The sequence below is a fragment of the Sciurus vulgaris genome (genome assembly GCF_902686455.1).
Source record: "Sciurus vulgaris genome assembly, chromosome: 15".
NCBI lineage: Eukaryota > Metazoa > Chordata > Mammalia > Rodentia > Sciuridae > Sciurus > Sciurus vulgaris.
In genome coordinates, this window is record NC_136476.1 from 70658498 (window position 1) to 70671043 (window position 12546).

General features: G+C 59.5%; 1 protein-coding gene across 2 annotated transcripts in view; it reads left to right on the forward strand.

The window, feature by feature from the left end:
• Positions 1 to 12546, forward strand: part of COL27A1 (collagen type XXVII alpha 1 chain) — a 127180-nt gene that overhangs the window by 9394 nt on the left and 105240 nt on the right. For both annotated transcript variants that reach the window (XM_079113622.1, XM_079113621.1), the window contains exons 3-4: positions 1031 to 2760; positions 10356 to 10409. In XM_079113622.1, the coding sequence (XP_078969748.1) occupies positions 1031 to 2760; positions 10356 to 10409 (1784 nt within the window). The remainder of the gene's footprint in view (positions 1 to 1030; positions 2761 to 10355; positions 10410 to 12546) is intronic.

Below are 12546 nucleotides of genomic sequence, written 5' to 3' on the forward strand. Positions count from 1 at the left end.
TCCGCCCACCCACCCATTTCATAGTTGCTAGCTGAGACCCTACTACGCGCCAAAGCCGGATCCAGCCCCGGCCGTAGCCTTTGCATCGGGTGATGGGACAGCACTCAGCACTTGGGCAGAATCCCGAGGCCCTGACCCAGATGGAAATTCTGGAGGCAGCCTCCGCTTCCCCGCGGAGTCGGAGCTCGGGAGCCGGCTTCTGCAGATGCTGGCAGCTCAGCCAACTAACTGCAGGAGATCAAGTGACCCGGGAGAGGGAAGGTCACGAAGCCTTTCCATAAACACTCCAGAGCCCTTCCTTTCGCTCCGGCAAACCCCGCCAACGTAATTACTGGACAGATGGACCACAGTCAGATGTCCACGCACTTCACCAGAGGAGAGAGGTGGCAGGGATACCTGAGTCTCCCTGCTCTCTTCAAAGCCGTGCCGGGGGAAGGGTGGGCACAAGTGTCGCTCTTCAGATAGCAGAAGAGTGTCGGCTCTGCCCCGCAGGGACAGACCGCTCAGGGAAGGAGACGAGGCAGGTTCTGGAGAGGGTGGCGAGACCAGTCAGGGCCCTGGACTCCTTACCAAGCTCTGGTGGCAAGTCAGTTCCTGTCCCTGTGGCCCCTTAGGAAGAGGACTGCTTCCTGGAGGAGGTGGCTTTGTGACACGTGTCCTCGTGGGCCACCTTAGCACTGAACACTGGCAGTGGTGTCCTCGTGACATTAGGTATTAGCAGCTACCATTTGCTAATGATATGTGCCGGATTTTTTAAAAAAGTGTATTCTCTCATTTAATTGTCATGAGGTTCTTCTGAGGTTGATCCCGTGATCATCCCATTTACTAGGTGGGGAAACCGAGGCACTCAGGTCACAGGGAGGTGGCAGAGATTTGAACCCGGGAAGTCTGTGTTTTCAGTCACCACATGGAAGATGACGCAGCCCGCCAGGGGTCGCAGTGCATGCTGGGTGGCCCCAGGGCAGCGCCCTCCGCCACTGGCACGGGACGGCCTGTGTTCAGATGTCCTCTCCCTCTTCCCTCCTCTCAGATGTGGACGTCCTCCAGCAGCTGGGCCTCAGCTGGACGAAGGCCGGAGGTGGCCGGAGCCCCGTGCCCCCGGGAGTCATCCCGTTCCAGTCGGGCTTCATCTTCACACAGAGGGCCCGGCTGCAGGCCCCCACGGCTGCCCTGGTGCCCGCCGCCCTGGGCCCGGAGCTGGCTCTGGTGCTGAGTCTCTGCTCGCACCGGGTGAACCACGCCTTCCTCTTTGCCATCCGCGGCCGCAGGCGTGACCTGCAGCTGGGCCTGCAGTTCCTCCCCGGCAAGACTGTGGTCCACCTGGGGCCCCGGCGCTCCGTGGCCTTCGACCTGGACGTGCACGACGGTCGCTGGCACCACCTGGCCCTCGAGCTCCGTGGCCGCACGGTCACTCTGGTGACGGCCTGCGGGCAGCGCCGGGTGCCTGTCCCGCTGCCATTCCGCAGGGATCCCATGCTCGACCCTCAGGGCACCTTCCTCTTTGGGAAGATGAGCCCACATGCTGTCCAGTTCGAAGGTGCCCTCTGCCAGTTCAGCATCCACCCCGTGACGCGGGTCACTCACAATTACTGCGCCCACCTGAGGAAGCAGTGTGGACAGGCTGATGTGGACTGGCCCCAGCTGCGACCCCTCTATCCCCGAGACTCCAGCCGACCCTTCACCTTCCAGAGTGGCCTGGCCCTGCTAGGCCTGCAGAACTTGACCACTGCCACACCTGCCTTGGGGTCATGGCCAGCAGGCAGGGGGCCCACAGTGACAGTGGCTCCTGCCAGGCCCACCCAGCCCCAAAGGACTAGCCCCACAGATCCTCACCAGCGTGTCCCAGTGGGAGGTCCAGCCCAGACCCCACTGCCACCTGCCAAAGGGTCAGGCAGCAAAGCCCCTCCTGGATTGTCCCCTGCCCCTTTGGCTGGCACCACCAGAACTCACCCCGCAGCTTCCCAACCATTGCCAGTCCCAGCCACCCAAGTCCCTCAAAGTCTCTCCGCCAAGCCTTCCGTCCTTTCTCCTTCAGTCGCCCCTGAGAAAAGCCCTCATCCTACCCAGAAAACGGCTCTGCCTTCATCCACAAAGTCGGCTCCACCCAGCCAGAAGTTGGTGCCACCCACTTCCCGCCCAGCTCCTGTCAGCGTTCCCCATCCCACCGCGAAGCAGGCCCAGAGGATCGCGGTCACACCCCGACCTCCAGCCCCCCGTGCCCGGCTTCCAACTCCCACCGCCGTCTCTAAAAAGTCGGTTTCCACAGTAGTCCAGGCCGAGGCCCAGCCAGTCAGCCAGGCCGGGAGGCCAACCTCTGCCCACCCCGCTGCCCACGGACCTCCCCGGCCCACCAGCCCTGGCCCTCCCAGAGCGGCTCGGCCACCAGCCACGACAGTGGCTCCAGTCTTGGGCACTGGAACTCCCAGACTTGCACCCCCTACTCGCACTCCTGGTTCAGTCTCCACCAGAAGCAAGAAACCCACTGGATCGGAACCCTCCAAGAAAGCCGGACCCAAGAGCCGTCCCCAGAAGCCCGTCCCCCTCAGACCTGGGAAGGCAGCTGGTGATGTCCTGTTGAAGGACCCAACAACCAGGGCCAGTCCCAGCCAGTCCCTGCCCGGGGTCTCAGCCCCTTCAGGAGTCCTGTCCTCCAGTGCCCGGCCTGCGAGCAGCGGATATCCCTTTGTCCACCTGGCAGGACCCACACCGCTCCCCCTGCTGATGGGGCCTCCAGGGCCCAAGGGAGACTGTGGCTTGCCGGTGAGTCTGGGTGGGGTCTGCAGCAAGTGGGTGGCGGAGGGCAGCTTGGTCAAGAGGCTGCTCCTGACTGGGGTGGGGGAGAGGAGGGACCTCCGAGCAAGGATCTGGGTGGCGGAGTCTTCACTGGAACCCTGGGTGACTCCTCGGGGGCCGGGCTCCATCTGCACATCCTGCTGCAGAGCCCTGGTCCACTGGGCGGGACTCAGGTCTGGGGCCGCCCCAGGTAGCAGCAGCCCTGCGCCCTGGTTGGCCCAGGTTCAGGGTCTTTCTGTGCCAACCCCACTAAGGTCTAGTGGCTTCAGGAGCCATTGACTTCCTGGCCCCAGGTCAGGTGGAGTGAGCGGGTAAGCAGCAGAGTGGCCTCCAAGCCTGGCTCTCTGGACAGCAGGCCCCTCGGGCCCGGCTAGGCATCCGGGAGTCGTGGGTGAGGGTCGACCAGCAGTGGCTCTGGATGAGTTTGGTTTGGCATGTGCAGTGTTCTTCTCTTTTTGAGAAATCTATTAAGTTACTAATATTTAAAAAATGTGAGAGGTTTCTCACAAAAGTCTTTGTGACCAATTTCTCTTGGAACGTGGGAGGTAGGGTGACCGGTGGGCAGCTCTGCTGGACAGGACAAACCCTCTGTCACCAAGGGTTGCCACTTCTCCCACTGGAGCCATCCCTCCAGGCCTGCCCCCCATTCCTCTTGCTGCCTGGCCGGTACCTGTGGGCATTTGCTTTGCCCCTGTTAGCAAAGTTGGGGCTGAGGGGGTCAGCATTGGCTGGAGTGCAGGAGGGAGAATCAAGACATTCCATGTGCAGGAGGTGGTCTCAGGGTCCATGCCTTGGCGTGCCGGGGACCGTCTCCAGGGCAACGACCTTCCCGCAGCTGGAGGCCAATTCCTCCGGGTGGGGAATGATGGGGTAGAGTTTCCAGAAGACCTGGGCCTGTTCCTTGCTCCTTCTTCCTTGGAGATGGCCACGGTGTGGTGGCCCGGAGCTGGGTCTCCCACTTGGGCGGTATTGGAACTTAGGGCTCCCTACGATGTGGAGACAGTGGCAGATGCTGGGACTTCCCAGGCCTTACAAACACACTTAATGAGTTTTAATAATCATTAGGAATAATATTTATTCAGCCCGTCTCCAAGGGGATGGAGCGTCCGCTTTTATTATAACCATATTGTAGACCTTATGGAAATTTGATGCATTGCAATGCAATTATGTCAGCGTTCCTTTGAGTTTCATGTTCTGGAATTGGCAGTGGAGGGACCTGGGGGCCACTGCTCTCCTGAGGAGACAGTGAGGAACTCGCCACCCCGCCAGGCTATGCAGCCTGACTCTGGCCCCGGCTGCTCTCAGGCCCTGACACCTCAGCTTCCCAAGCTGTGTGTGAGGTCAGAAGCCGGTGAACTGTTCCCTTCCACAGGGGTGGGGAGGCCCAGGGTCCCAGCTCTGGCCACACAGCATATCCCAGCTCAGTGGTGGAGGCCAGCTCTCCTTCCTAAGGCTACGGGAGGTGTGGAGGGGGGAGGCCAGGTCTAATGAGCAGAACTGGAATAGGAACAGATTTTTTTTTCAGTCTAGAGTCTGACTTTGGGGCCTATTTTATTTTCAAATTGCCCTTTCCTGGGGCTTGTGACTTTGGGTCACCTTCTGCTAAACCTCCTCCTTGAACTTCTCCATTATCAAAAAAGGTACTGGATCAACCTGGTCTGTGGACAGATGCTTAGGGATTATTCAATTCAGTCCTCTACTAGGCAGTCGAAGAGGTGGAAGACTATGCCCAGAGAGGGCCAGGACTTGCCCAAGGCCACACAGCACCTAAGAGGGCAGAGTTGAAGTTGGCCCTTCAGACTAGACTGGGAGACCAGTGCATTCCATTCCATGCCCTCTTGTTCTCTCAGGGCTCTGGGTCACAGGGAAGGGTGGACAGGGCTTCAGAGGTGAGTCAGGCCTTCTCCTTGGCCTCAGAGGAAGGGCTCAGTATCCACAGAACATTCTGCTTTGGTAGCCAGTCAAGTTGATGAGCTGCTTCCTCCTGCAGAGCATCTCCTGGAGCCCCTCGTGGGCTGGTCAGGGGGTCAGGATGTGTTGCTGACCCCTGTTGGACAGGTGGGCGAGCTAGGGAGAGAGAGAGGAAGGACTTGTCGAGCCGGGCCCAGCGGGTTCCTGTGGGAGCTGGGCTGCAGCTCTGGTCCTGCCTCTGTTCAAGGTCTTCCTGCTGTTCCAGGCCTGACCGCCAAGGGTTCCACCTGCTTACACACCCCCTCCCCCCAGGCTGCACCTACCCTGTCTGCCTTGCGTGCTCCAGGAGGGACCAAGAAGCTTCTAGAATCTTTGCCCACTGTGTGGCAGGTGGAAAACAGGTCTCTCCTTTCACCCCAGATACCAATGTACAATGTCAGTGGCACCTTGGACAGTGAAGTGACTCCCCTTCTCTGTCCTCTCTCATCTTCAACCAACCCCAGAGGTCTTCAGAAAGCAGCGGCAGGGTTGCATTGCCCTGGCTCTGGGACACACAGACCTGGGTTCAGGTCTGGCCCCGCCCCTCCTACTGTGACTGGTCCACTCTGACCCTCGGTCTCTGTAGACTGGGGAATTACAGCTTCCAGGTGCCGTGTTTGAGGACACCTGCAAATTGGCTAAGAGGCCACACAGGAAGCTGCCGTAGAGGGGCAGCGTGTGGGGCCATCTTGTCTGTTCTTCAGAGTGACTGGGGAAGTTCTTTCCCCTCCCCGGGGGCTCCGTCTCCCCTGCGATGGGGCATCGGAGGAGCAGAGCCTGAGGGGGCTCCTGGGGGAGTCTGCGTGAGCGAGGCTCCAGGGAAGGGGTGCGAGGCTGGCAGAGGCTGGGCTGGGGTCCCCGAGGCCTGAGGGGCCTGAGGGGTGGTCGTGGCTGTGGGAGGTGCTCGGTGGGAGCCCAGGTGGGCCGGGGGCAAGGGTGGTTCCCAGGCGGCAGGGAGGCCCCGGGGGTGCTCTGAGGGCCTCTCTGCCCACCGCCCGCCTCTGGCATGTGAGCGCACTAGCCCTTCCTGCCAGGTCCCCTCGGAGGTGGGCCGGGGGCCTCAGGCAGGGGCTCTGTGACCATCCTTACGGAGACCAGGTTGTCCACTCGCCAGGCTCCTGGAGGTGCACAGGACTGCTCCGGGTGGCCGCGGGAGCAGGCGCACCTGGACCCGGAACAGCCTGGCGGGAGGGCTGCCGGCAGCCGCCGTCCATTCCTCCTCCGCACGCTCTTGCTGGAGTGCCTTCCAGGGGCCTGGTGCTGTGGCGGGCACGCCACCTGTCTGAGCCCCAGTTTCTGTCCCTGTAAGATGGGGACACAGTGCCACTCACCCTTCCGGGTTCCGTGGCTGCAGTGAGGGAGGGAGGAAGGCGCCCAGGCTCCACCCCAGCCGGCAACCCCCTGCCCGGGCCTCACCTGAGGGTCGTCTTGGAGGCTCACGCTTGGAAATTGGGGCAAGATCTTGAGACCCACCCCCACACTTACTCTGGCCCCAGGAGAATGGAGGGGTGCTTGGCTCTGCCTTCTGCAGCCATCTTGGAGGCCCTACTGTGTGCTGGGCACTGGATGCAGGCAGGGTCCAGGGCTGCAGGAGCGGTCAGCAGGCTGTTTGCAGAGGTGTGGGCAGCGTGGGAGGAACCAGTCAGCCAGCTGGAACCTACAGGATGTGTGGTGACACCCTGGCCTGCAGGAACTGGGGAGGAATGGGTTCCCCAGCCCTGGGAGAGCTGCGGCCGGCCACAGCAAGGAGAAAGCACGGAGAAGTGACATGTCCCCCTCTCCTATGGCAGGCTTGCTGGGGTCTCCCATTGATTGATCCCCTTGCTGGAGGCAAGGAAGCCAGGGTCTGCTGGTGTAGGGTTGGCTCCCAGGGTCAGAATGGATCTGGGGCAAAGGGAGAACAACCCACATGCACGCCGAGAGCTCCACCCCCATTTCGCAGCTGAGCAAACCGAGTGCCCGAGGCTCAGGGAGACGCAGGGATGTGCTCAGCGCCACTCGGTGCTGGATTCCTATCAAGAAACTTGGACCCAGCTGTTCTTGGGAATAATCGTTGACTCGGGTGGTCAGAGAAGGGAGGGCCCTTTGAGACCTCCTGCTCACCCCCTCGGCTGCAGACACAGAGCAGAGACCAAGAAGGTCACACGGCAGAGAGAACACCCGGGCCTGGACGCCGTCCCAGGATCCCAGGCCTGTGAACGGTCCCCTGGCTTGACAACGGCCTGGGAGGTGCTTGCCAGGGCGGACTCTGCGAGGCTTGGCGGGCGGGCTGCTGCAGCTGGACACAGGGCGGGCTTGTTTGCAGGACGGGCTTCCCCCAGGTCTGGCTGCTGGAGGCCAGGACCTGGGGAGGCTGCGGGGGCGTTTGCGTGGCCGAGCGCAGGCCCGGCCCGCCCCCTCCTCGGCCCTCTCAGAGGCCCTGTTGTTTGCGGTGTGGAGTGGAAAATCCCACCCGGCCGTGAATCATCCTGAGCCACCGCGCAGGCTTCAGGCCCTGGGAAGAAATGGCAGCAGGCAGGACACACAGGGGAGGGGGCGCGGGGCCTGCAGCTAGCAGAGTGAGCACTGAGCAGGGAGGGGTCCAGCAGCTGTGCTGGGCAGCTGTGGCCCCCAGTGGAGTGCAGGGTCCTCGGGCCCTTGCTGGGCCTGGGGCTGATGTCACCAGGCTGGGCTGTGGGTCCTGACTGGCACTTGGAGTCTGTTCTGCAGATGCCGTGGATGAGGTCAGAATCCGGCCTGGATGCCCCCATTTCTAGGGCAGAAGAAATGCCAAGAGGGAGTGTCCAGGCTCTGCAGCTATGGCCACGCCGTAGCTGGAGCCCAACTCCTTGAGCTGCTTCTCCTTCCCCCCCTGGGCCTGGACCTTCTCCTCCTTGAGGTGGAAATGGTTTGACTGTTCTTCTCCCACCTGATAACCCCTCCCCGGAACCCCACAGCTCAGTAAGTGCCAGTGCCTGCAAGGCTCCAGAATGTTCCTTTTCCAGATGAACAGAGTGGGAGGGACTCAGCAAAGGCCACATGCCCAGTCAGAGACACACCTGATAGTATTGCCCGTGGTAGGAGAACAGGTACGACCATCCTGGCTCTGCTTCTTGTTAGCTGTGTGACCTTGGGCAAGTCACTTTGCTTCTCTGAGCCTCTCTCTGGTTTCTTGTCCATTGAAAGGGATTGTATACTTACAGCAATGCTTAGCCATAGCCCCTAGAGTTTCCCTTCATTTCTGGGTCACCTGGGAGAACTGGGCCAAGGACAGTTTTCCAAGGGGGACACCTTTGGCTCTCTCCCCAAAACAGAGGTGGGGGGGGCACTTAAACTTTTGAGTGGGGAAGTTCCAGGAGCATGCCTAACCAAAATAGCAGCGAACACTTTTTGAGCTTTCACCGTGTGCCAGGCACCAGGATTAGCACGTTTTATAGATTATCTGTGGCTAGATGCTACGGCTCGCCTCATTTGACAGTTTCGGAAGCAAGCCTTAGAAACTGGAAGTAGCTTACCCCAAACCACGCAGCCCAGCATGACCCCAGGACCCTTGCACTGTACTCTGCTGCTCTCACTGAAACCAGCTGGGGAGGAGAGGAGGATGGACTGGTCCAAACCCAAGCCTTTGGGACAGGACTGGATGCAGGACTAGAGACCGTCCCCGAGTGCCAGCTTGGCTGGAGGAACCCGGATGTGCAGTGGACGCTGGGACTCATCTGAGGTCAGGCAGCGGCTTCATCCTCCCTCCCCTGGGGCTCCTGCCCAGTGACTGCCAGGCCTTGGTGCCCGTATCTGCCGGTCTGGATCGCTCTGGTTTTTATTCATGGACCGGCGAGCACGTGGTGCTCACGGGCCAGGCCTGGGCCGAGGCTGCCCAGCGTGAGATGGGGATTAATGACCAGCCAAGGCGGGCTGTTTTCAGCACCGACTTCAGCTCTGGGCAGGAAACCTGGAATCTCGCTGATGGTTATTTGAAACAAATGAATTCCCCAGGCCTCACACATCCTCGAAAGCCGGGCTTCCTCCGAAGGCCGCGGGCCCCGCGCATCACATCAGGCACTGCAGTTAGTCCTCGTTCACTCCTCGGGGGAGACAGCACAGTTGCCATTAGACCGTCTTAAAGAGGAACATGGGAGACTCAGACAGGCGGGAGGGATCGCGTGGAGTCCCCAGCTCTGACCCAGGAAAAATCAGGAGCGGAAGGAAGGTCAGCCCAGGACTTGCTTGATCTGCTCGGCTGCCTCCCTTTCTGTGTGAATGGAAGGGAGGTGAGGACAGGTGGATGCTTCTTAAATGCCAAGCTTGCGGATTAGACCTTTCTCCTGCGGGAAATGAGGAGCCGTTAAATGTTGTTGAGCAGGGGTGAGGCTGGGGAAGGTGAGTGAGGCTGTGGAGGAGGCCTGAGAGGGGCGAGCACAGAGGACAGAGTGGAGGCAGGGAGGCCACCAGCACTGTTGCAGGTTCTTAGGGGGCCACAGTGAAGGGTGGACATCACAGGACACTCAAGTGCCTGTATGTGCCAGGCACTGCACTAGACACAGTCTCATCATCCTTGAAACAACCCATGCAGGGGGTATTGTGTCTTCTGTAGGCATAGGCTGGTTACCGTATTTCACTGTGGAATCAGCACCACTGCATTAGCACACACTGCATGGGCACACATCCCAATCGTGCCCCAAAGGCAGTTTAGTAATAATGATTTTTAAGTAATAGAAGCACAATTTTTTAATCTTTTTTTTTTTTGTGTGTGTGTGTGTACCAGGGATTGAACCCAGGGGGACTTAACCACTGAGCTGCATCCCCAGCCCTTTTTATTTTTTATTTTGAAACAGGTCTCACCAAGTTGCTAAGAGCCTCACTAAGTTGCTGAGGCTGGCCTTGAACTTGTAATCCTCCTGCCTCATTCTCCCTGAGTCTCTAGGATTCCAGACACATGCCACTGTGCCCCCCCAGCACAATTTTTTAAAAAGGTTTTCACATAATGGTTGCACCCCACTTTCTTGCAAAAAAAAAAAACCCACAAAAATTGACATAAAATCTGGGACGATTATGTGGTGATATATGGTGACTTACCTAAACCTTGCTGCTAAATGATGGGGTTGCATGGTGGATGAACCCTCTGTAAGCTCGCTGTCTCTCAAGGGTGCAAGAATGCTTGGCGTGACCTTGGCCAGTCCCTCGCTTGCTCTGGCTCTGCAGAGACCTTGGCTGAACTCGGAGGTTTCTTGCTGTTTTATTTAATCAAACATTTGGCTGAGCCCTGGGGAAGGCGACATGACTCATAGCCATTAGTTTTTTGAGGAGACCATGGTGAGGTGGGAGACGGGCTTCTAAGCAGATCTTTCCTCAAGTGACGTAGTGCTCTTGAAAGGAGAGGGGAGGGGGTAACACACTGAGCTAGCTGAGTGACAAAGAGGAGGGCTTCAGAGCTGGGGCCATTGTGGTGGCTATTTCTGAAGAACCAGGAAGCCCCCAAAGAGCATGAGTTCCACAGGGGCAGCGACTCAGGGACCCTCTTCTCAGCATGGGGTTGCTATGCCCAGAACTCTGGGTAGGGATGTTGAACGAGTGGTAGGTGCTGTTCCCGGCTGCCACTTGGCCCTGTCTGACACTGTCTTCCTGCTTCTTCTCAGGGTCCCCCTGGGCTGCCTGGGCTGCCTGGACCTCCTGGCACACGGGGGCCTCGGGTAAGTGATCACATGCTGTCCTCTGGAGCTGTGGGTGGCTCTTGGGCCTGTCTTCCTGGCCGTCAGGTCCCAGCTTGCTGTGTGTCCTCAGGCCCTTCCCTGTCCCTCTTCCACTTGGGGCATGGAGGGGCTGTGGGGCCCTCGGGGCTGCTCTGGGGACCGACATGGCACGGGACGGCAGTGACCTCTTGCAGGGCCTCAGCTGCTCTTTGTGAGCCTCACCCCTTGCAGCCTGAGGTGGGGAAGGGGCTCCTGAAGACCACCCCCCTGAGCTGATGGGCTGCGGTCACTGGGGAGGATGTGACAGTTGCGTGCGTCTTCCCGTTTCTGCAGGGCCATCCTGGGCTAGGGATGTTGACACATCAACACGTCAACTGGATGGGCCCTGCCAGGGAGAGGCTGAGCTCCCCAGCCTGGGAGGGAGGCTGCAGGACAGCTGGGCTGAGCTGCAGGGGCTGATGTGAGTGAGCCCAAGCCTCAGAGAGACAGCAGCTCCCGTGCCCGGGACCTGCGTGCCATGTACACTGCCTGTTTGACGCCCCCTCCCACCAGCAGCCCCAACCTCAAGGGCCAGTGTGATCACTCTCTTCTTCGGGACAAGAACCGAGCAGCATCTCTCCAAGCCAGGCCTGGAGTCTAGGCTCTTATTCATGTTCTGGGAAACTTTTGGGACCCTTAGAGGGAAGCCTGCCCCCTTTCCTAGTGGGCAGGGACCAATGGCTGAATCAGCCTTTCCCACGCTGGGTGCCTGGTGAGGCCCTGGCCGAGGTAGCTGCCTGGGGCATATTTTTAGCGCTGGTTCTGGTTATGCAATTACTGGAGCCCGAGTTCCCTACAGACCTGGCCCTGCGCTCTCTGGGCCCAGGGCTCTGGAATCTGCTGTCTGAAGCCACATTTCCTCTTGGCTTTGGTGCTTCCAGGAAGCACATGCTCAGAGCTGAGGATACACAGGTATCACAGGCACTGCCAGCCATGGGACCTCACTGCCTGGGCCCGCATGAGGCCCCTCGACCTTGCATTCCAGGCCCAGGCAATCTGCCCCCACTCCCAAGCTGTCCCTGGACCCTCCAACCCCTCGCCTCTGCTTGGACCCTCCTCTCTACCCTGCAGCCCTCCTTTGAAAGCTCCTCTTCCAGTTATGGTTACAATCAAATGCCACCGCCTTTTCTGATGACTGTCCCCTCCCCAGGGGACAGCAGTGCATCAGTGCATCAGTGCAGCAGTGCAGCAGTGCATCTGCCTCCCTGGATGATGCAGATCACACTCTCAAAGCTCTCACTGACCACTGAGCTTCTTGCTCCTAGGCATGCCTCACTCCATCTTCCCAACCGTCCTGAGACAGGTTCCAAGACCACCCCCTGTCTGAGAAAACGGGGCTGGAGAGCTTCAGCTGCTTCAAATGAATGAGAGTGGACACCAGAGCCAGGCTTGAACCGGGCAGTCTGCCTCAGGCTCATCTTTCTGTCTACTCAACTAGCCCCCCAGGGTGGAGACAGGCCTTATTTTCCCCCTCATCTTGCAGAGTGTCCTGGGTCAGGCAGGGGCTGGGCAAATGCTTGGAAAAGACATCCACTGTGGAAGTCAAGAACATTTCCCCCCAGAAGCTGTGAGGTCTCAGGCAAACCCCATTCCTCTCCCGGCCTCAGTGTACCCATCTGTGAAACCTGGGATCTGGGTACGGCTTGTCTGTGGTTTCACCCAGTCCTGGGTGCATGACCCTCTTGCTGTGCTTCCAGGCTCCATGGCCCTCCACCCCCTCATCCTGTTTCTAGGCTGGAAATTCCATAGATCAGAAAATTCCAAAGATAATAGAGAGCTGCATTCAGCAATCCCAGGGCCACTCTGCACAGATGGCAGCTCTGGGTCCCGGGGAGGGACAGGGTCTTATCTCAGGTCCCCTGCACCTTCCCACCTCCAGGTACTCCCCGAGCCCTTCGAGGGATGTGGGGGAAATCCCTGAGCCCTCCCTGCACCCACTCTCTGGGCTGCAACATTTTTAGAATCAGTCTGCTTGGCTTCCAGTCAACTATGGGCTTCGGCTTTCTGTAAGGCAGTGGCTGGAGAGGGGTGGGGAGTCGGGAAGCAAGAATTCCCCACCTTCACAGGCTGCAGATGGGGTAGCCGAGAACTCCAGCCC